The following is a 21,974-nucleotide window of genomic DNA, read 5'->3' on the forward strand; positions in this document are numbered from 1 at the left end:
TTCTGTAACATGTACATTTTCCATAGATGTCTCTCTGCCTGTAAGATTTCTTTACAGGGCTTTCCACATGCTATGCAGGCACTAACCACTGAGCCACACACATGCTTGACACACATGACTTGGAAGGAACCGATCTCAGCATATCTATGAAGCTTCATAAACTCTGCATGTTTTCCTTCAGCAGATCTCTGGAGATTGGAGATACCTGTGATGGGTTTTGTTTTTGGTTTTTGGTTTTTGGTTTGTTTTTTTTTCTCCACATTTTCCTCTGTCACCAGCCTTCCATTTTAGAGACCAGCATACTTCTCACTCGCAGTATTAGAATGACATTAAATGCTGTTGCCAGTAGAGGAACAGTTGGAAATACTGGATTGGGAAATGAATCACTTGGTAACAACTCTTTCCACAAAGACAGCTCTGCTTTGAACGAATGTAGGGAACTTTCTGTATCTGTCTACTGATTACTAAGTAATTGTTTTGATGGTTTACTGTGATATTTTAACACAAACTCTGGTAAAGGCAGCTCGAAGTCTGAGTCACAGGCTGAGCTCATTCTCCCCAGCCATGTGACCCGGGCTTTTCAGTGCCACCTCCTGTAGAAAAAAGGAGTAAGAATAGATGTTAGCAATTAGTAATTCTTATAGAAGAACATGAAGCTATTTCAAAATTCTTTCAGTCTGGCATGGTTGAGTGTGCCTATAATCCAGGTACTTGGGAGGGTAAGGCTGGATTTGAGAACAGGAGTTGGAGGCCAGCCTAGGCAATATGGCAAGAATCTATTTCAAAAACAAGAAGTAGAAAAGGTCCCACCAACTTTCCCTTTGACCTGTATCTTGTAGTTGAAGTTAAATATGTTTAGTAGTTATTTTAAAATATACCATGTTTCAGTATTTTTATGATCACAGTACTTTTATATGATCACAGGAAGTAGGAAAATATCACTAAATATCAGTTGGATAAAATATTAATTGTTTATTAATATTAATAATACTGATAAAATATCAGCAAATATTATTTTTCAAGTCTGAAATTGGAATAACTTTGGAAATAAAATTTTTTATTCAAAAGAAACAAATGTAGGTTGCTGACATGTTCGTTTATGCATAAAGGATTGATGGCTCCTTAGTTACAGTGTAACTAGGAAGAAGCTGACGGTTGCATTTGTAATGGTCTACATTAGGTAAAATACAGACTGCTGTCAGCTTTAGAGTGCAGTGAGCTGCGTGTGTTTTCAACATTCTGAAGAGGCAGGGATAGAAACAGCTGGCAGGCGCTGGTTTATAGAACAGTTCTGTAACCTGTGTGGCTCAGTGAAGTGTTCCATGGTACTGCGAGCCCTCCTCTCCCCAGTCACACTTACTGCGTGGACCTTAAGTCTTATGTTACAGGAAATTTGTGGAAGGCTATTGAATGTAAAAGAAAAACGAAATCTGCTCATTTAACAGGACATGTTTTTAGAATTTTAAAGTTCATGAACTTCTGACTAGAGGGCTGGACTGGTTTATACTATTGCAGTGAGTTTGCTGGTTTAGTTTGTAATATAAAGGAACTTCACTTTTTTTATATATATATATATATTTAAAGGGAGGATTTTAGTTTTATGAGCAGCTATAATGGGGCTTCATGCCCAGGTGGTTGTTTCTCATGCCCAAGCTTATGGCAGAGGGCCAGCGATCAGGCAAACTCACGTGACAGGCGGCTGCGAATTCAGTGACTCTTTGGCAGTCCTTAGGGGACTGTAACAATACAGTTTACTGGTTTTGGGAGCTTCTGGGAAGCCAGTCAGTCTACTTTGCCCACAAGAATATTATAGGATACAAAGTCACCATGTTTGTTTACTATTTAAAAGGAAAAGGAAAAGAAGTATTAAACATGGCTGCATGAGATCAAGAGAATGATGAGATCCATGAATATTTTTACTCTGTGCAGTTGTCGTCCTTAAGAAGTAGAGCAGGGAGTGGGGTTGCGGGCGGTATGGTGTGGTGCTGGGGAGATGGCTCAGTGGTTAAGATCACTGGCTGCTCTTCCAGAGGTCCTGAGTTCCATTCTCAGAAACCACATAGTGGCTTACAATCATCTATAATGGGACCTGCTGCTTCATGAGGATAGAACACCCATGTGCATAAATACATACATCTTTAAAAAAATAAAAGAATTAGACTAGGATTCTTAAAGATTACATAGAATGAACCACCTCACTAGACAGTGGACTCTAACAGTGTATCTTGAATATTTTAGCAAATTCTTCTCACTTTTCTCTATTGACCCAAGAGCATAACTGTGTATAGAAACACCAACCATAGCATTTTTAATACTAATAATTTCATATTCTACACATCTAGTCTTTGTGAATTTAAGACTCAGTGAAGAATTCTATAGTATATGATATACTTGATATGATATATGTAATGACAGCAGTTGTCTAAAGAATTCGGTTAGGATTCTTTAAGACTGAACATTGGCCTTGGGTGACTTTGTTTAGGGCCCCAAGTGTTCTAAATGATATAAGGGAGATTTTTTTTTTTTTCGAGACAGGATTTCTCTGTGTAGCCCTGGCTGTCCTGGAACTCACTTTGTAGACCAGGCTGGCCTCGAACTCAGAAATCCGACTGTGACTGCCTCCCAAGTGCTGGGATTAAAGGCGTGCGCCACCATGCCCGGCAAGGGGGAAATATTTGATGTCTTGTATGCATAACAGTGTTACTGAGAGATTTTTAAAAAAATGCTCACACCTAATACCCAAGAAAAAGCACCAACTCTGTCTACCTTTCATCCCAGCGCAAGGGAGGCAGACAGGAAGGTTGCTTCTTTCTGACCAGTTGATCTAGCCACATTGGTAAACTTCAGGTTTGGTGAGACATCTTGTCTATGAAAGTAAGGAGGACAGACACCTGACACCAACCTATGGCCTCTATACATAGGCATACATATACATATATAGCTATACCACATGTGCACAGACAGGCACATGCATACACACAAAAGCACGTGCCTGAGTCCCCATTAAGTAATGATAATAAAAAAGCCTCCCTGTGTCTGTGCCCATGTGCTCATGTGCATGGGTAGGGCCGTTCCTATTTATGGCACGTGTGTAGGACTCCGAGGACAATTTGTGGGATTAAATTCTCTCCTTCCATCATGGGCCTTCAAGGGATTAAACTCAGCTTCTTTATCCGTCTTGCTGGATCAGGCCGCAAGCTTTCTAAAGGTGGTGTCCTTAGGTGGTTATTCTGTAGCCCATTCCTTGAATTTGCACGGTTATAGATTATTGAGCTAAAGCGAAGTGCTAGGGACTACTGTTGGGATGGTTATTTGAGATAAATCTCTCTCTCGGGATAAGCACATTCACTGAGGGAAGTTAGCATGAACGAAGAACAAGAATTCATAGAATGCAGAAGAGGAGTGTTAGCTGTGGGCAGAGGAGAGGCACGCTTATAACGGATCTCAATATGACTGAAGATGTCACAGTTGTCTGCTAGGCTTGCTAACCTTCAAGTAGTGGCCACAGACACCGTGCCTATACAGCCCATACAGTTTATGCAAATGTGAGTCCTCCAGGAACGCCAGGGGACACCTTTCGCCTCTTGTGGGCAACTGTGACAAATGTTAACCCAACGAGGTCAGTGAGCCATTTCTCCATCTTTTAGTGTTTAAGAGAAACTAGAAGAGTGGATTTCATACCAGACTCCACCCTTAATCTACTGAAGACGATGAAAAACTGTCAGCACACAGCCATAGTTAGACTTGGACTACCTGCCATCAATCAGGAATCTTTCTTTAAAGCAGTGGTTCTCCAAATATGAGTGAGCATCAGCATCATTCACCAGTGGAGACCTCAAATTGATGCCAATTCCCTGGCTCCACTGCAGCCTAGCAGATCAGAAGCTCTGGGGATGGTGTCTCACATCCTCTGCTAACAAGCAGGGTGGTTCCAATGTGAACTCAGATTTGAGACTTGCTCTTTGGTAGTATGGAATTTCACATTACAATTCTGCATGATGATACTAGTAAAGACATAAGCTCTTCAAGTATAAGTTCACGAATATATCTCTACATAGAAATGTCAGGCATCGGGCGGGAAAGATGGTTCAGCAGTTAAGAGCACTGACTGTTCTGAAGGTCCTGAGTTCAAATCCCAGCAATCACATGGTGCCTCACAACCATCCGTAATGAGATCTGATGCCCTCTTCTGGTGTGTCTGAAGACAGCAACAGTGTACTTACATATATCAATAAATAAATTTTAAAAATAAAAAAAGAAATGTCAGGCATGAATTAGTCTCAGTGTATGGCTCTTTGTATCCTTTGTAAGAATCAAAATCTCAGTTAAAGTTTTGTTATCATTGCATTGGATATTACAAATGACATTAATGGGAGTTCTATTTTACAATTTGAACACACTAAAACATGTTTGGCATGTTATTTACTGGATGATTCAAATTTGATACGTGTGTCACATGACTTTCCAAAGCTTTGATTTCACATCTTGCCAAAAGCATGCCATGTGGGAGGTAACAAAGAATGCCGCTCAGGCTGGGCTCCTGCCCTGCATAGGCAGCTGAGCTACGTACCGGGTTTCTGATCCAGCGTGGATTATGTGGTGCGACTCTGCCTCAGCAAACAGAGCAGAAATGCACGGTACTATTCCCTTACACAGAGGGCCTGCATGCCGGAGGGGGTGGCCTGTGTGTGTTGTCAGGGTTTGGGGTATCTCCACATATGTAATTAGGTAGCCCTCACTTGCTGGTCAGACCCAAGTTGGTGCATGCAGCCTATAGGTTTTCATATGTCTACACTTTATACATGGACAGAGGCCATTTTATGCACTACATAAGACTTGTTTTCACCCTGTCTTGTATGTGGAATTTGCCGTTTTTATCATAGGTGCTCAATTTTTGATGTTTTAATTTGGGCATGTGTCTTCATTTTGTAAATATTTTCAAAAATGAATTCTGTTGAATGGAATTTGTTCTGTAATATGGCTTTATGGTAAGTGTGGTCTCACTGCTAATGAAGTTAAGTTTTAATGCTCATATATTTAATGCTAATATCTGTCCCTATTCTTAGAATGTAGAAATAACTGTCATCCTGATTTTTGTCTTAATGTTTTTATTCTGCCTCAGACACATTCATTCAAATGTCCTTAGTACTCTGCTAATCAGATAATATCATACAAAGAATTAAACATGCACCTTACTTATGAAAAAAATACACAACAAAGCGCTTGAAATGCAATTTTAGAGAGACTGGAGAGATGGCTGAGCGGTTAAGATCCACATTGCCCTTGTAGAGGCCCTGAGTTCAGTCTCAACACCGATACAGCAGCTCCCAACCATTTGTAACTCCAGGTCCAGGACATCTCAATGCTTCTTTAGCTGTTTCATGCACTTGCAGGCATGGGGTGCATATACACAGACTCAGGCATAGATACATATAAAATAAATAGCGTTTAAAAAATTATTGTCCCTTTAGAATATTTAACATGCTGACACTGACTGAAGTTGGAATAATCTTATTTAAAGTTTCGGACTTTGAATTTAAAAAGGTATTGATCCAATTTGTTTTCATATAATATTAATGAAAACACATTTCTATTCTCAGGGTAAACCAGACCTGAACACAACATTGCCAATTAGACAAACTGCATCAATTTTCAAGCAACCAGTAACCAAATTCACGAACCACCCGAGCAATAAGGTGAAGTCAGACCCCCAGCGGATGAATGAACAACCACGTCAGGTAAGAGCTCATTTGTCCTCCAGTCGTATTTTCCAGAAAGTTCTGGTATTTTTACCAGGAATAATGAAGGTAAATTCGGGCTAAATTGGAAAAAAGTTTTATGTTCAGTCTTATTACAGAGAATAATACAAGACTTGATAAAATACTTTAAAATTAATTAAAATGAATCAAAGTACTATTATTGGCAATGCTTTCAATTTTTCTGTGTTATACCTCAGGCTTGGTTGTACTAATCTTAGTTTTTTTAGAGGGATTATTTTTCTAGGGATGGTATTAACTAGAAGGCTGAATCCTGAAGCTTGTGTTGTGTTTGATTTGAAAACATTTTCTGTTATTTGGAAGTTGATTCTTAACCCGTTTGATTCTGGTTTTTAATTTCGAGGAATTTCAAACCTTTTGAAAAACTGAATTAGATACAGATTGCCAGTATGGGTATATTTCTGTGAGTTCCGTTTTGTATAAGTTCAACGCAGTTTTCTCTTTCTTTATTTCTACAACTTATATCTACCAGAAACTGTTCTTAGTATTATCTGAAAGGCTTCCCTGGGGCTTACCAAGGTCACACAGCCAGGGATGAAGACTGTATAGCCTTCCAGATGGCTCAGCTGGCTTGTACCTCTTGTGGTCAGAAGTTAGGCACTCCATGAACATCAGTCACAGCCAGGGTGAGAAGGTGGAGGGAGAAAGTGAATTTCCTCTCTTTTCTCTGTTTCCTCCCACTTTTGGGCTAGAAGCCCTGATTGGCCTACGATGAGTATCTTTTGCTAGAGTATTCTCCGCTCCATCTTGTCATTTGATTTGTGTTTCACTAGTCCTTCAAGTGTTTCATCTTCATACTTCACAAAGGGCCAAATCTCTCAGACATTTGCTCTAGAAGAAACTACAGAAAAAAAAAATCAGTTCCCACATCCTCTGCAGTGTTTTTTCCTCTTCAGGTGAGCCAGGAAAACAGAAGATGTGTGGAGCCACATTGGATCAGCATCTTGCTATAGATGTCTCAAGATTTGAAGTTCTAAACTTGCTTTACTGTTGGTCCCCAAGAGATTCAACAGGGGCCATGTAAGTGTATCACATCAAGTATAAAAGATGCGTACCTGCATGTGCCATTAGGTTCTTGTCAACACAGAGGTGTTCTCTGGGCCATTCAGCTTTCTGCGTGAGGCTTGGCCCTTGTTTGACTCCCGCATTTAGGATAAATACACAACTGCTGGTGTTGGTATGTTCGCTCCAACCCAGAAGGGATTCTCCCATCTTGACCTCTGTCTGCCTTTATCAAGCTGTTCTCTGGTTGCATTTTTTCATAGATAAGCTACATAGTCCTGAATATCTGTCCTCTGGCTTTTTGATGTTTTAATGTTTTTAAATTTGTTTCCTTACAAAGGTTTTTATTATTTGAAAAATTTGAAAGTTTGTAACTGAGTAAAATGCTTCTCAAACCCCAGAAGGAGGAGGTAGAATATGACCTCTACTAGTACTGTGTAAAACTCCAAAAGGAGGAGGTTGAATGTAACCTCTGCTGGTACTATGTACATGGGACAGTTGAGTTGCCTGTTGAGCTCGGGTTTTATTTAATGGGTTCTATCCTCATCTTTTCTTGCTAGACCATTCTCAATGTTGTGTATAAACTTGTGTGCTTTATTTAAAGATCAATTAATTGGCATGTTTGGTCATTTTAACAGTAACTTTATTACTTACTACACCTGAGTGCAGTCACAGATTGCTAAAGCTGTGGTAACCACATTATGCTGGATGTGTCCTTGGCTGCAGAGTTCAGGAACCTTGCTGTAGAGATTTAAACCAGACACCAACAGAATGGTGCCTGCTTATTCTTTGCTTTGTTGAATAGTTTTGAGTTTTTCTCTCTGTTGTGGTTTATGGGATTATTCTAAAATGAAAAGTGTGTGTCCCTTCTCTCCTCTGACACTTGTCAAAGAATTTTAGCATCAATCTAACACAATCTTTTGAAGGTTTACTCTTTCTTTTAGCTGGTATAGACAGGTGGTATTATAATTATTTAGCAGGTTACCTCTGCAAACATGGCTGTTTTTCCAGTTATTTTCTTGTGACCTGATAACATCTTTAAGATTTTTGATCACACCAAGACAGTTGTTTTTTACTCTTCATTATCTTCAACCTAACAGCTGAAGTAACATTTAAATGCTGTATTGTCAATATGAAGGTAATAAGGAGGTCATTTTTATAATTGTGTCATCTAAGCAGTTTAGATACAAATTTTTAAATTAAATGATCCTGGTTTTAATTATATTTTGGCACATGTATGGCAGACCAACCATTGTTGAGTAGACGGTTGATGCAATACATGAAGGCAAAAGTAATTCTGATTTGCTATTATTATTTAGATCCAATAAAGTAGGTCATCAGTATAAACTAATCATTACTCAATGTGACAAAGTCATTTTTATTAGGCAGTGAATAAATTAGGCAGTGAGATTTATATTTCTAACGTACCCTTAGGTAACATGATTTTTATTCTTTAAATATATTCTTCTCTTTTATTAAGGTCTTAAAATTAGTATTATAAGCATTGAACCTTAGGCCTAGAATTAGAATGAACTTTTTGGATTTTAATTCAAGCTCCACCCTCAATAGGTTTGAAGTTATAGATGAAAAAAAAATGAGCAGTTTTGTTTTTTAGAACAAGCATTTTATGCCCAGATCATTACAGACTTTTTCAATATGAGTTCCGTAAACTATAAATTACCAATTTATATGGATTGACTCTTTTAAATGCTTTTTAAAAAAATGTGTAAACTATTATATTTAAAGAGGGCATTAAAACAGAATTTAATATAACATAAAGTTATGTCTGCATAAATTAAGATTCCAAAGTAGGAATGGAATGTATTGTCCCTGGGTTGTTGTCCTGGATTGTGTTGCCATGCAGTAGGGTAAGCAGCTGTTGTTTTATGTGTAGCAGTGGCCTGTTAGGATGAAAAGATGGAGTGACTCTCCTAGCAGACTGTGACTCCCGTTGGGGAGGTCATTGCAGCCCTTATTTAACTAGATATACAAAACACATTCAAGGGGGATGGAGAGGTGGCTCAGCAGGTAAGAGTACTGAAAGCTCCTCCAGAGGTCCTGAGTTCAATTCCCAGCAACCACAATGGTGGCTCACCATCTGTAATGGGATCTGATGCCAACTTCTGGTGTGTCTGAAGACAACTACAGTGTACTTCGATATACAAAAATAAATAAATAATTCTTTAAAAAAAGACATATTCAAGTTTTTAAAATTGAGTTCCAATTGTGATAAGAATCTTTTTCCTAGTTAGTTCTCTGACTAGGACAGTTATGTGGATAACTCACTGTTTTGAGTTTTATTTCTTTAATATGGATGCCTTGATGACAGACAAATAGAAACAGAACAAGTAGAAAAGTTAGTTAGAAATGAAGTGTGTGGGGTCTTGTGTTTTTGTGGTTGGTTTGTGGGTGTCTCTCTCTGTGTGTCATTCATTTATTTATACAGTACTAGGTACACATTCAGGGCCATCCATGTTCTAAGCAAGTAGTCAGCCATCGGCTACGCCACTAACCCCAGAAGAAGGAAGTAATCGAAGCTGGAGTAGATCGTGTTGTGGAGGGTTTCTTAGATGCTGACCTTTACAAGGTTAAAATATCTCTATCATTTGGGTTCTTTATAAGAGAAACAAATTTGGGCTAGGTAAAAAATACACACTTTCTTTTATCCGATTCAATCTCAATTTCTTTTTACCATTTAAAATACTTTTAGTATTTTAGGACATTTTGAAGAGCACAATAGTGATTTTGTATTTGTGTATTTTAAGATATTTCATGTAATACTATATACATTTTTGAGTTTTATTTGATATGTTCCTGTAACTTGTAAGTTGGCTATACTGTATGTTGTGCTAGTAATTGTAACGTTACTATTGCTTATGATTTTCCTGTTTATCTCCCAGCTTAGTGTCCAGAGAGTTTTTGTACATAGTAAGTCTCTTCTATATGCTGCAATGGTTTCCTGGGCTAAATTCTCAGAAATATAGTTAGCATGAACTTACAATTTTGATATGTGCCATCACAATGATTTCCACAGAGTTGTACCATATTAAGAGACACCCGTCAGCAAGTTAAGCATCTCAGTGTCCTTTGTCTTCTGTGGCACTGCATGTTACTTACAAAGGCCTTTCCTTCTATATTCATTTATTTATCTATTTATTTATTTAAATTTAAGTTTATTTGAGCATGTGTGCAGTTGACTAGATCAAGGCATCTTAGTCAGGGTTTCTATTCCTGCACAAACATCATGACCAAGAAGCAAGTTGGGGAGGAAAGGGTTTATTCAATTTACACTTACACACTGCTATTGATCACCAAAGGAAGTCAGGACTGGAACTCAAGCAGGTCAGGAAGCAGGAGCTGATGCAGAAGCCATTGAGGGATGTTCTTTACTGTCTTGCCTCACCTGGCTTGCTCAGCCTGCTCTCTTAGAACCCAAGACTACCAACCCAGAGATGGTCCCACCCACAAGGGGCCTTTCCCCCTTGATCACTAATTGAGAAAATGCCTTACAGCTGGATCTCATGGAGGCATTTCCTCAACTGAAGCTCCTTTCTCTGGGATAACTCCAGCTGTGTCAAGTTGACACACAACCAGCCAGCACAGCATCTGTGTGTCTGTCCTTCTGTAAGGAGAACTCTGAGAAGATACTGGCTGTATTGTTGTTGTTACCCTGCCCTGTGCTTGATGAAACTTCCTGTGGCATAAGCTAGTGTCTGTGACTTTCTCAGACACCTCACTGAGTAGACTTGGTCATCTGCCTCTGGAGTCAAACTATATAAACTGGCTTCTTCCACAGAAGATTCACGCCTTAGGAACACGTTACCTGAACGCCCCTTTAGCGTTCAGTCTCATCCTTGTTCTCTTTAGCTCAGCTTTTGTATGATGTCTATATATTTGCAATTTACATGTTATTCAGTTTTTCATCTACAAAATAGAGCTTTTATTCCTGCTCTGCCACTGAATAACATAAAGAAGGAGCTTTTATTCTGCCACTGAAGCCGCTCTTGCTGTGCTTACTGAAGATGCTTGTTAAGTTAAAAGGATAAGGCATTCTCCTTGAGTTACCTCCTGATCTACCCGCCTCTTAGGTGCAGTTACCATTCCTGCCGACCTGTGTGTTGGGAGGGTGGGGTCTTTGTCAGTGCCTTGTTTCACTCGGTCCCTGCAGTCCTGAGTGAGCTGTGGACTGTTGGGCTCCCAGGCTACACAGTGCACCCTTGGGTTCTTTTCCCATGGCTCTCAATACATATATTAACAGCTCCATGGTGGTGCATGCCTTTGATCCCAGGACTTGGGAGGCTGAGGCAGGTGAATTTCTGAGTTCGAGGCCAGCCTGGTCTACAAAGTGAGCTCTAGGATAGCCAGGGCTATACAGAGAAACCCTGTCTTGAAAAACAAAAACAAAAAGCCAGTTCCCAAATCTGCATTTTTTTCCTGCACTTACTTGGTTCAGTCCTCATGGAAGTATCCCAAGCTTGTTACAGTCTGTACTGTCAAACCGACTGGTTCCTGTTTGTGCTCCATTTCATGAAAATGGCACTGTTCACCTTGCTGGGGCCAGGGGAGCATTCTGCTGTGTTTGCATTTTAACCCCAAACCTTCCTGTGGGCTGTCTTCCTGGCCCCACCCTGACACTCCCCTTTGACAAATCCTTTGTCGATTTTATTTTATCACCTTATCACTGCACCCCAGGAAGCTTTCTGCACTTCTCTGCTTGGTGAGTCACTTTTCAACAGCCTGGGTAGGGGTTCTTTACAATTGTGTTTACCACTTTTTCAGGAAAGGAGGCCATGAGGGAAGCCTTGTGCATACTGTCCTAGTGGAAGACAGCCCTCTGGTACTCAGCAAGAAAGTAGAATTTGAAAGATTGAGATGGAACTCAGAAATTCAGGATTTTTAAAGAAGAACCTCTTGGCTAAGCATGGTGGTTGCACCACTTTGATCGCCAGCACTCCAGAGGCAGAGGCTATCTGTGAGTTTGAAGCCAGCCTAGGCTACATAGTGAGTCCAGGACAGCCAGGGCTGTGTATAGTTCTGTCTGAAAAAACAAAAGCAAGATCCACAAACAAAAAAAAAGAACTTCTTAGTATTAAATACATTTATCTACATTATAGTCCCACTTAGTTCAAACAAGCAAACCTAAACAGTGAGACTTGACACAGAGCAGAGGCCAATAGGTACTGGAGCACAGGTAGATGTTACCACCCTTTGGTTCCTTCCCGAGCCCCATGGTTCTGAGCTGATGGTAAACCAACAGCAGCCACTCTCCTTTACCCCACACCACAGTTACCATTTTGTCTCTGCTTTCTGCCTTGCTCCCTTCAATTCATCCTTCATACTCACCTTGGTGAAGGTTTCTGTGGCTGTGATAAAAACCAAGCTTTTCATCTTACACTTCCATAGCATTGTTCGTCACTGACGGACGTCAGAGCAGGAACACAGAGGGCAGGAGCCTGGAGGCAGGAGCTGACGCTGAGGCCGTGGAGGAGCTTGCTTGCTCACTCCCATGGCTGGCTTCCTCAGCTGCTTTCTTGTATAACACTGGACCACCTGCCTAGGTGTGTTCCCATTCACAGTGAGCTGGACCCTCCCACATCAGTCAGTCATCGAGAAATGCTCTGCAGGCTTGTAGAGGCACCTCTCAGCTGAGAGTCCTTCTTCCCAAATGAAGCTAAGCTAGCTTGGTCAATTGACAGAACAGCAACCAGGGCAAGTTCTTCTGTCATGAAGATGTAAGGGTCTTTTGCTCAAGCCCCGAGGCTGCCTTTTAGTCACTTTAAAGCACCTTAACGTGACTTAATGCTATGCCCTCTCCATCTTCTAAGATAAAGTTGCCTGGGACTGATGGTAACAGATGACTTTAAGCTTCTGATGCCCATGTCCACCTCACGGTTATGGGTGTGGTCACTTGTGGGTGTGGTCACTTGCTGCTCGGCTTGAACCCAGGTTTTCATGCCTGCCAGTGAAGCAGTCTGTACCAGCTCCTAAGCTCCCCAAAGCAATTCCCCCAATTATATTTTGTTGGTTAAATAAATCAATACTTTATCACTATAAATAAGTAATTTCTTAATTATGAAATAAATTAAAATTAATATATTGCCATAGACAGGCTATTAATGAATTGAATCGGGAGCATGTTCCATAGGGTTTGTGTGGGGGTCAGAAGATAGCTTACAGGAGTCAGCTCTCTCCTTCCACCATGCAGTTTCCATGGGTTGAACTCCAGTCCCTGGATTTGATAGCAAATGCCTGTGCCTGCTGGGCTCTCTCCACAAAGCTCTTCTTGATTTTCTTGGGTTTTACTGCTCTGGCTCTGGCCTTCTTCTTTTGTCTTACACTCAAGTAACACTGAGACTTGGTTTTCAGCTTTCTGCGTTAGTGCACTGCTTGCTCCTCTCACCCTTCTATACCTTACTCATGTTTTGCACATTTTCTTTCTAACCTTTAACTAGCTAGTTTAGACTGGTCCCAGAACGCTACCCTTTTTCTGTTCTAAAAGCCTGGGTTTCATCAAGTCTGGCGTTAGCGACCCGCCTGAGTGTTTTTCCTTCCTTCTTTTTTGATTCCTACCAGAGTTTCCATGTCAGTTATCCATGTGTATTAATTGAATGGAATTCCTTTATTTTTTCACTTATATCCTTTATTGAGACATTAATAGGGGCTCGGCCCTTTCCTAAATAATGAGGATATGGTAGTGGACAAGACAGTGTCCCTGCTATTCTGGAGCTGACCACTTAGTTTGTCAGAGTGCGGTAGAAAAATACTTATTTATGTCTTATACAATGTTGAGTAGGTACAAGGAGCGTGAGAGTATATGGTCTCTAAAAGGAGGCCTGGAGCGGAGTCCTTAAGAGTGCCTGCTTCTCTTTCAGTGGACCAGCATTCAGTTACCAGTAGCCACGGCAGCTGGTAACCGTTAGTAACTCTCGTTTAAGGTGATCCAGTTCCCTCTTCTGGCCTCAGAGGGCACCAGGGATAGAGTGGTGATCAGGCAGGCATGCAGGCAACATGCCCATACACACTAAAGAGAAAGGAGAGGAATGTGAGGAGAACATTCTAGACAGAGCTCTTCACCCAGCTGTTGTGCAGAGTATAAGGATTGGCTTGTGGCTGGAAGATCATTGCAGACATTGTGATGGGCTGTTAGGACATACTCGATCAGGCCATGAGATAATTGATGACTCACTGACTGAGCTCAGCTGCTTTGGGGGAAGAGTTTTAACAGAGCCGAAAGACTAATGCCACCAGCAGGAATGTGGAAACAACAGAGTCGCTCAGTATTTTAAAGAAATAATAAAATAGGAAACTAGATAGTAGAATATTAATAATCTTTATAATCATTGGATAGCAAAAAAGGATGGCTGGGACCCAAAGGGAAATCCATATAGAAATACTAACTTACTGTTCTTTCTGAGGCAAGGGTTGCTTACTGTTGGAGCATCTTATGTAAATGAGAGTGAAGGTGTTTATAAGTGCCTCACTTACCCCAGACAGTTTATGCTCCCAGCTCCTTATAAGACTTGACAACTCAAGTGAGGGTGACTCACGTGAGGGTGACTCAGGACTTTTCCTCCAGTGTTGGGGGGTGAACCTCAGGGCTTTGTGCTTGCCAGGTCACTGACCCACCATGGAGCAAAATTCCTAACATCAACAGAATGTTGTTTCTCTAACAAACTGAAATATAGATAAACAATATTAAGTGTCATAAAATGTTTCACATCAAGAGCTGTTTGAGTCCATTATCTCTCATTTCTGTTCCCAGATATCGTGATTTTCATTCCTGCCCTTGTCTTTATGGTTACCGCTTCACTGTGTTCAACAGTAAAGCACTTGACAGCGGTGGTTAATTCTTGGTGCTGTTGGTTGTGCTCTCCCAGGGGAGAGTGATGCTCTTTCCTCCCTTGGCTGCTCGGCTGCTGCGTCACAGCCTGAGTAGGGACACTGGTGAATTCATGGTCATGGGTTGTCTCTAGGATCAAAACATTGGCAGGGCCAGCCACATACCGCAGTGGTAGGCTAGACTTTCTACATAATTATCATCTTGAGGACGTCTGCCACGTCCCTACTAGTAATGTTTCTGTTTCTTGTTGGGTGTTTTGGAGTTGTCCTAGCCGTTGCTGAGCTGGGTTAGTTCCTGAGAGCTGCTGTGCAGTTGGAGCCCTGGCTTGCCTCTGCTGAGTTTGTTTCTGCATTCCCACCTTCATCTGAGGATGCTCCTTCTTCAGTTAGTAATTAAGCCTCCAGGAGCTTGTCAGAAAATGTGCTGGAAGGTGAAGGTTTTGAAAACGTGCATATTAGACTGACTTCCTTTTATTTGGACATACTAATTTTTCTGCTGGTGGGAGTCTAGGTTGAGTCATTTTAAGGGCTTTGATTCACTGTTGCCTGCCTTCAGGGTTTCTGCTGAAGAGACCAGCATGGGCTCTCACAGCCTGGCTGCTTCTCTGACTGTTTTGTATATGATGTTAAGGAATTCATTCAAAAACTATATATAATATATCATATATACTTACACCTGTATTTTATATGTGCGAGATAGCCACAGATCGGCATGGCAGAGCATGCTCGTGATCCTAGCACTCGGCAGGCTGATGCAGGAGGATAGAGAATCGAAGGCTAGTTTTGGGCTGTATGCTGTTTCAACAGCAAAACAAAGGGGAGTGCCTGTGTGTTTCTCAGGTCTTTTCACTCACCTGGGCGTGGGTAGGAGACAGATGATTTCTGCACTTTTTGGGGGAACATTTCTTAATCTTTCAGAAGTTCCTTCTCTCTTGAATCGCTTACGTTTTCTCTTTCTACGTGTAAGTTGGCTTCTTAGACTTTTTCTCTAATTTGCCCATGTTTGTGCCTTTACAGTTTTCATTTCGTTGATCCTCTTCTTTCCTTTTATTGGTGATTCTTACATTGCTTCACGGGAGTGCTCTAGCTTGTATTTCTAAGTTTGGGTTTCACCCAGAGTGGAGCTGTTGGGTCATAGAGCACGTGTGTGTGTGTGTGTGTGTGTGTGTGTGTGTGTGTGTGTGGAGCTGTATAAGATGCTGCTGAACAGTTTCCTTGGTGGTTTCATACGCCTGCACATCCATCAAAGGGCGCAGTTCATGTCAAGTCTTTGTTGGTGCTTAGTGTTTTTAGTCTCCAGAAGTGTAAATATTTCAGTGTGTACTCAGTGGTATTTTTTTTTTTTTATGGTTCGAGTGCACATTTTCTTGGTCGTAATGGCACTAAGAACCAGTTCTGTGACTTGGCCATATGGATAATCCGTTTAACACTTTTAATTTGTTTATTATTTATTGTGTATAGATTTAGGGATTGAATTCAGGTCACTACCAGCTTGGTAGCAAGCAATGAGCTATCTCATTGACACCTCTACAAGTTTTTATTCATTATTATTATAAGGAATTAGTTTTTTCTCATGGATTTAAAGAGTTCTTTATGTATATTTGGATATAAATCCTAATATTTGCTTCAAGCTTGTAGATTACACTGTTATTCTCTTAAGATCATCTTTTGAGAAATCTGTGCTCATAATTTTAAGAAAGGTTTTGGTAGCAAGGTAAGAGACTGTCTGTGTGCCGATGAAACCCTGTCTTCCATCTGATAGCTGTCACACAGTGTTTATTTGTTAATCTCCAGTCACCGATTTTAGTTCTCAAGACCTGTTGGTTTACTTGACAGTTATCAATGTAATCCTTTGGGTTATCTTCTGAATGCTTGCTTGCATGACTTTTAGAGCTCCTGTCCACCAAGAATTGACCTTGTGTTTGATGTAAGGTGGATTCATGTCTCAATGTAAGGACATCCAGTTGACATAGCACATATTTTTTTAAAACAAAATATTTGTCCATTGCTCTGCTTTGCCATCCTTGCTGTAGAGGAAATGCTTACATCGGCAAACAAGGGCTTGTGGAGCTCATGTGTAGCCCTTACACCTCAACGTTTTTCCTGGGGATCAGCTTCATGAAGCTCTTGGTACATGGCAGGAAGTTTTGGAGTCCTGCTGGTCTGCGTCAAGATGATCCTCATGTTCTCCCTTCTCCTCGTCTTCCTTTTTCTTCTGTGTTGTGAGTTAAACCTGGTGGGAGCAGCACCTAGGAAATGTTAGCACTGCACATGATGGTCTCTTTTCATATGCATCTTAGGATGACCCAGTCCTTCAGACATGTCGTGAATATGTGGTGCTGTGTGTGCGTAGACTAGAGTCTTCTTAGCAAAATTCAGAGAAACCACTGTAGCAGGTCGTTACTATTCTTTCCTCTTCATTGACCCTGGCATTTCCTTTTATTTTTGTTCCTTAGTCTGTTTTTAGTCCAAATTGTTATTGTTTATTTAGCTTTAGCATGAGACCTCACACACACACACACACACACACACACTCAAGACATATACATCAGGACACACAGACATATACATCAGGACACACAGACATATACATCAGGACACACAGACATATATTCACATATTTGCAGCTACATTATTTATGTACAGAGTTTCACTTGTGTTGCACCATAAGTTTCTCATCATTTATCTTAGTCCCTTTTTCCTGGGACACCAGGAGAAATATGAGGTGGCTTATGCTTGTCTTTGGATCTCCGCCGGTCACGGTTTAAGTTGCCTTAGCTGTCTGTAACCAGGCAGCTCAGGTGTTAACTGAAACTGATTTATTTATTTATTTAATGTAGAGGACTACACTGTAGCTGTCTTCAGACACACCGGAGAGGGTATCAGATCCTGTTACAGATGGTTGTGAGCCACCATGTGGTTGCTGGGAATTGAACTCAGGACCTCTAGGAAGATAAGTCAGTGCTCTTAGCCACTGAACCACTGAGCCATCTCTCCAGCACCTGGACTGATTTTAAATAGAGCAATTTGACCACTGGACAGTGAATTCCTTCTAGATAGAAGCATCATTTGCCCATATAACCCTAATTAGTGTCTTACGTGTTTAACGTTTCAAAAGTCGGTGAATCAAAGTGAACCTCTTCTGGGTTTTGTTATAGTTTGTAAGTTTGTGACAAGACCTTTTTTATTTTTTTCCCTCCTCTTTTTTGTTGGATGGAAACTCAGAGCTTTGTACGTTCAAGGCTAGCATTCTATCACTGATATGCAGTCCTGGAGTATTCTACCTCTGAGATGCAGACTCAGTTCTGGATGGTGTTCTCCCAGTGAACCAGGTACTCAGTCCTGGGGAAAGTCTACTACCAGGTGACACTCCTAGTTCCAGGTTTCTGTATCCTCAGATCACACTCAGTAAATGCCTTATGAAAATGAACTTACATAAATGAATTTTGTAAGTCTAACATTTAAAAATTCTGGGCAAGTTGCTAAAAATTTGTAACATCAAAAAACTTAACAGTTTTTCAATGTTTTGATAATCTGTGATAGAAATAGCAATCATTAGTGTTTGTAGTATACTACTGAAAATACATCTAAGAATAATATGTATTATTTTCCTAAAATAATACATGTGTTTAATGCTGCACCTGATTAAAAACTTTAGCTTCCAAACCAGCCCTCTTTCCATGGATATTTGCATGCCAGCTGTGTAATATTTGCATGACAGCTGTGCTGTATCTCATGTTGCTGGGTGAGCAACTGTGTTACCTGTAACATGTGCTCGACCAAGTTGAAGACTACAGGCTAAAACTTTTAAAAAGTGAAGTGTTTTTTTTTTTTAAAACATAACTTGTTTCTTCTGTTTGATAAAGTATTAGCACTTTCCTCCTTATGTTCTGTGAAATTTATATTTCCTGTGGATTTTAGTATTTTATTGGAATACTATTTACAGTCTTTTTTTTTCCCTTTGACAAAGGCGTTTTTAATATGCTGATTAACAGAGTAGCGGATACTGGTGCATACAGAGACCCATCCTACAGGCAGAACTAAGTCCCCTGACAGCAGGTAAAGATGGTAGTGGAGTTGGGCAGAGGGTCTTGAGACAAGAATTACCCCTAGACTTACAAGGTTCTATGATCTCAAGCAAAGCCAGTGCTAACACAGTACCAGGGAGGGCAAAACCTGGGTAGAAAGAAAAGAATGTCAGGCCAGGACATTAGAAGACATTCTCTTCAGGATGAAAGAGGCAGCTTGAGAGAGCAGCCGCGTGGATGAGGATGTGTTTCAGGTCTGAGAATTCAAGTGAGCGGCTACCTTTAAGGGAAGGAGCCCAAGGAGTGGAAGTGAGATGAGGTGACCTGGGCAGTGGGCGAGCAGCAGGAGGAGGTAGAGCAGACCAGGGCCAGGGTGTGTGGCGGGCTCAGCACAGGAGCAGGACAGCTGAGGCAGAGGAGGATACTGCAGGCTTAGTGCCAGGCACCTCTCTAGTGGCCTGGGACCAAGGCTTGCGGGCTCACTGACTTAGGTGCTAATATCTAGCTCATGATGTTGAAAATAAGCAGAAAGAAATAGTTTCAAGATAGTTTTTAAAGACCTTTGCTTAGTTTCCTTCCTAAACTTTAGCATGTTTCTGAGTATTGAGTTAGTTTTTATTCCAATGGAGATAAAAAGGGGGAAATGCATTTTAAGATGATCTATGAGGGTCAAGATCAGTTCCACTCTTTTGCACGGCTAGATTTGAAGGGATACTTTTCTGTGTGATTGTTGTACACCCAGGACTTATGGACATTTGTGTGGCCAAGAGCAGCGTGTGTGTTGTGTTTTGTTACTATGTCTGTACTTGAACACCAGAAGTCACTCTGATAGGAGCCTGGCCTTTCCATGATATGACAGCTATCTGTGTCATATCTCTGCAGTAGCGTGCTCTGTGGTACTGCAGGGTTGAGAGCTCCTCCTAAAATCTGTGTGTCTGTCTACATTCTGATGGATGGCCATGGCTTTAAATGTTTCAGACATTTTGAACTCTACATCTTCCAAGATAAGTAATCATAGAATGGTTCTAGAACATCACTTAATCCAGTGTGTTTGAATTATTAATAATTAATAATTGCTCTTTATAGCCATGATTTTAGTCAGAGATTGACTGAATTTCAGCTTTTAAAAATATTTTATTACATGTTTTATACAATATATTTTATCATGTCTTCCCTCTTCAAACTTCTCTTAGGTCCTCACCCCATCTCTACCAACCCAACTTCATGTTCTCTCAGAAAAAACAAAACCAAATAAAAAAAAAACAACCCACAAAACAACAGGAAACACATAAAATAAAATCTAAACAAATGAGCAAAAGACCAGAAAGAAAGAAAAAAACAAACAAACCAAACCCTGCCAAAGTCAAGCAAAATGAAAGAAGCCCACAGACATCCTCTCAGCTCTGTTCTGTCACGCACACTGACCGCTCCCTGACCTTTGCCTAGTTTTCTGGCAGTGCAGGAGGAGACAGCCAGCTCCTGTGCTTAGTGGGTCTTACAGGCTCCAGAGGAGGAGCTGGGGCAGGGGCTACCAATTTGTTTCTCCCTCTTTTCTCTGACACCCAGGGATGTCTGTCTAGTTTCTACACTTTTAGGTTGTTAGAAATGGCCTGGTGCCCCAGGCAGAAAAGGCTGCCAAAGATCTACTGTGAGAAAGCCAGCTTGGAAAACCGTGCTGTAGACGCTTGTATCTGGATAGGGCCTCTCTGTTCAAATCTGTTGGTGACTTCAGCACAGATCCTATCTGTTCCCTCCTCTCTCTCCTGCCTGCCATTGCAGACACAAGCCCAGGTCTCCTGAGGTTTCTCTGAGGGCTTTGCCATCATCACAGTGAAGAAAGAGACTAAAAATAACAAGAAATTACAGTTTGCAGAGCTCTTAATTAAAAGCTGCCTATGCCATCCACTGGACTTGAAAAAGAAAAGGATTCAGACCGTCTCTAGGCTTTCGCTCATTTTGACCGTTGGTATAGGCTGCTAGGTGGACCACAGTACAGCGTCTATGCTGCAGTAATCAAGAAGCTTGCGAAGCAAAGCTCCCCCAGCCACAAGTGTCTAAAGCAGGGCTTCCCAATGGGTGCTTCAGTAGCTATGGTGAGGTTTAGCAGCATGGTTGGTCTACACACTCGGTGCCTATGGTACCATCCCATCCCTGACAACCAAAACACGTCTGCCTAATGCATGTGCCCTAGGCTCTCCCCTTTCTACTCATAGGGCTCAGTTGTGCCTTGGCAGTGGCTACTTTCACTGTTCCTCCCAATGTGGAATTACAGGGAGGAAACTTTTTGCATTATTTTTAGCAAGGAACCGACGTGTGTGTGTGTGTGTGTGTGTGTGTGTGTGTGTGTGTGTGTGTGTGTGTGTGTGTAGGGTGAGGGTTACTGTGTAAGTACAAACAGATTTATTTTCTGTTGTCTTTTTGAGAAACTTGCGGGATGAGATTATGTTACAGCACACCCCAAAGTGCTGCAGCCCAGCACGGATCCATTCTCTCCTCCCACTCCATTCACCACTGCTCTATACCACATTCCACCAGCTTCGTGTACAGTTCCGGAGGGCCCTGTGTGCAGTGCAGTGGGCCCTGTGCTTGGGGTAGCTCCTATAGAAGGAGATCCCTGGACCTGGTTTGCGGTTGTGCTCTTGGTGCCTAGAAATTCTTATTTTTAAAAAGGGGGCTTTCTGTTTTCATGTTTCTCTGGTCTCTCAGATGATGTCTCTAGCACTGCTTCTGAAAGCATTCTCAATTAGCACTGAGACTGTGTCCAAGTGGGAAGAGGTCGGCTTGGATGAGAGAGAGAGAGGGAGAGAGAGAGACACAGAGAGACAGACAGAGAGACAGAGACAGACAGAGACAGAGAGAAACAGAGGGGGGGAGAGAGAGGGAGAGACAGACAGAGACAGACAGAGACAGAGAAAGACAAACACACACACACACACACACGCACACAGAGAGAGAGAGAGAGAGAGAGAGAGAGAGAGAGAGAGAGCGAGCGAACGAGAGAGCGACTTGAAGTAGCAAGAAATGCTCCACAGAAAACTTGGGAGGGAAGGACAGGTGCTTAAGCGTGTGATAAGGCTCAATGTTAATGTTGTTCAAAATTAATTTCTGCTTGTTCATTTCTACCTTGAGATTATTTATTAAGACGACAGACTGCTAGTTTTTGATCAACACTTGCTATTAGGCTAGTGAGCTTGCTATTAGGCTAGTGAACTTGTGGTTGCTTTGTACTGAATTTGTTTAGGTGCCTAGCAAACCTCATTAAGTTTCTATAACCATTTGTAATGGTTTTTGTTGTCACACCTCATAGGGAAGGAAACTGATACTTATA

The 21,974-nt window shown here is 41.3% G+C and overlaps 1 protein-coding gene across 2 annotated transcripts in view; it reads left to right on the plus strand.

The window, feature by feature from the left end:
• Mbd2 (methyl-CpG binding domain protein 2) overlaps positions 1-21,974 on the plus strand; it is a 60,910-nt gene that overhangs the window by 19,378 nt on the left and 19,558 nt on the right. The window contains exons 3-4 of one of the 2 annotated variants that reach the window (XR_001782347.2): positions 5,601-5,738; positions 6,674-6,797. Coding sequence is in view for 1 of the 2 variants with exons in the window: in NM_010773.2 (NP_034903.2) it covers positions 5,601-5,738 (138 nt within the window). In the remaining variant the exon portion in view is untranslated. The remainder of the gene's footprint in view (positions 1-5,600; positions 5,739-6,673; positions 6,798-21,974) is intronic. The other variant, NM_010773.2, reaches the window with a different exon arrangement.

Source organism: Mus musculus, chromosome 18 (genome assembly GCF_000001635.26).
Source record: "Mus musculus strain C57BL/6J chromosome 18, GRCm38.p6 C57BL/6J".
Lineage (NCBI taxonomy): Eukaryota > Metazoa > Chordata > Mammalia > Rodentia > Muridae > Mus > Mus musculus.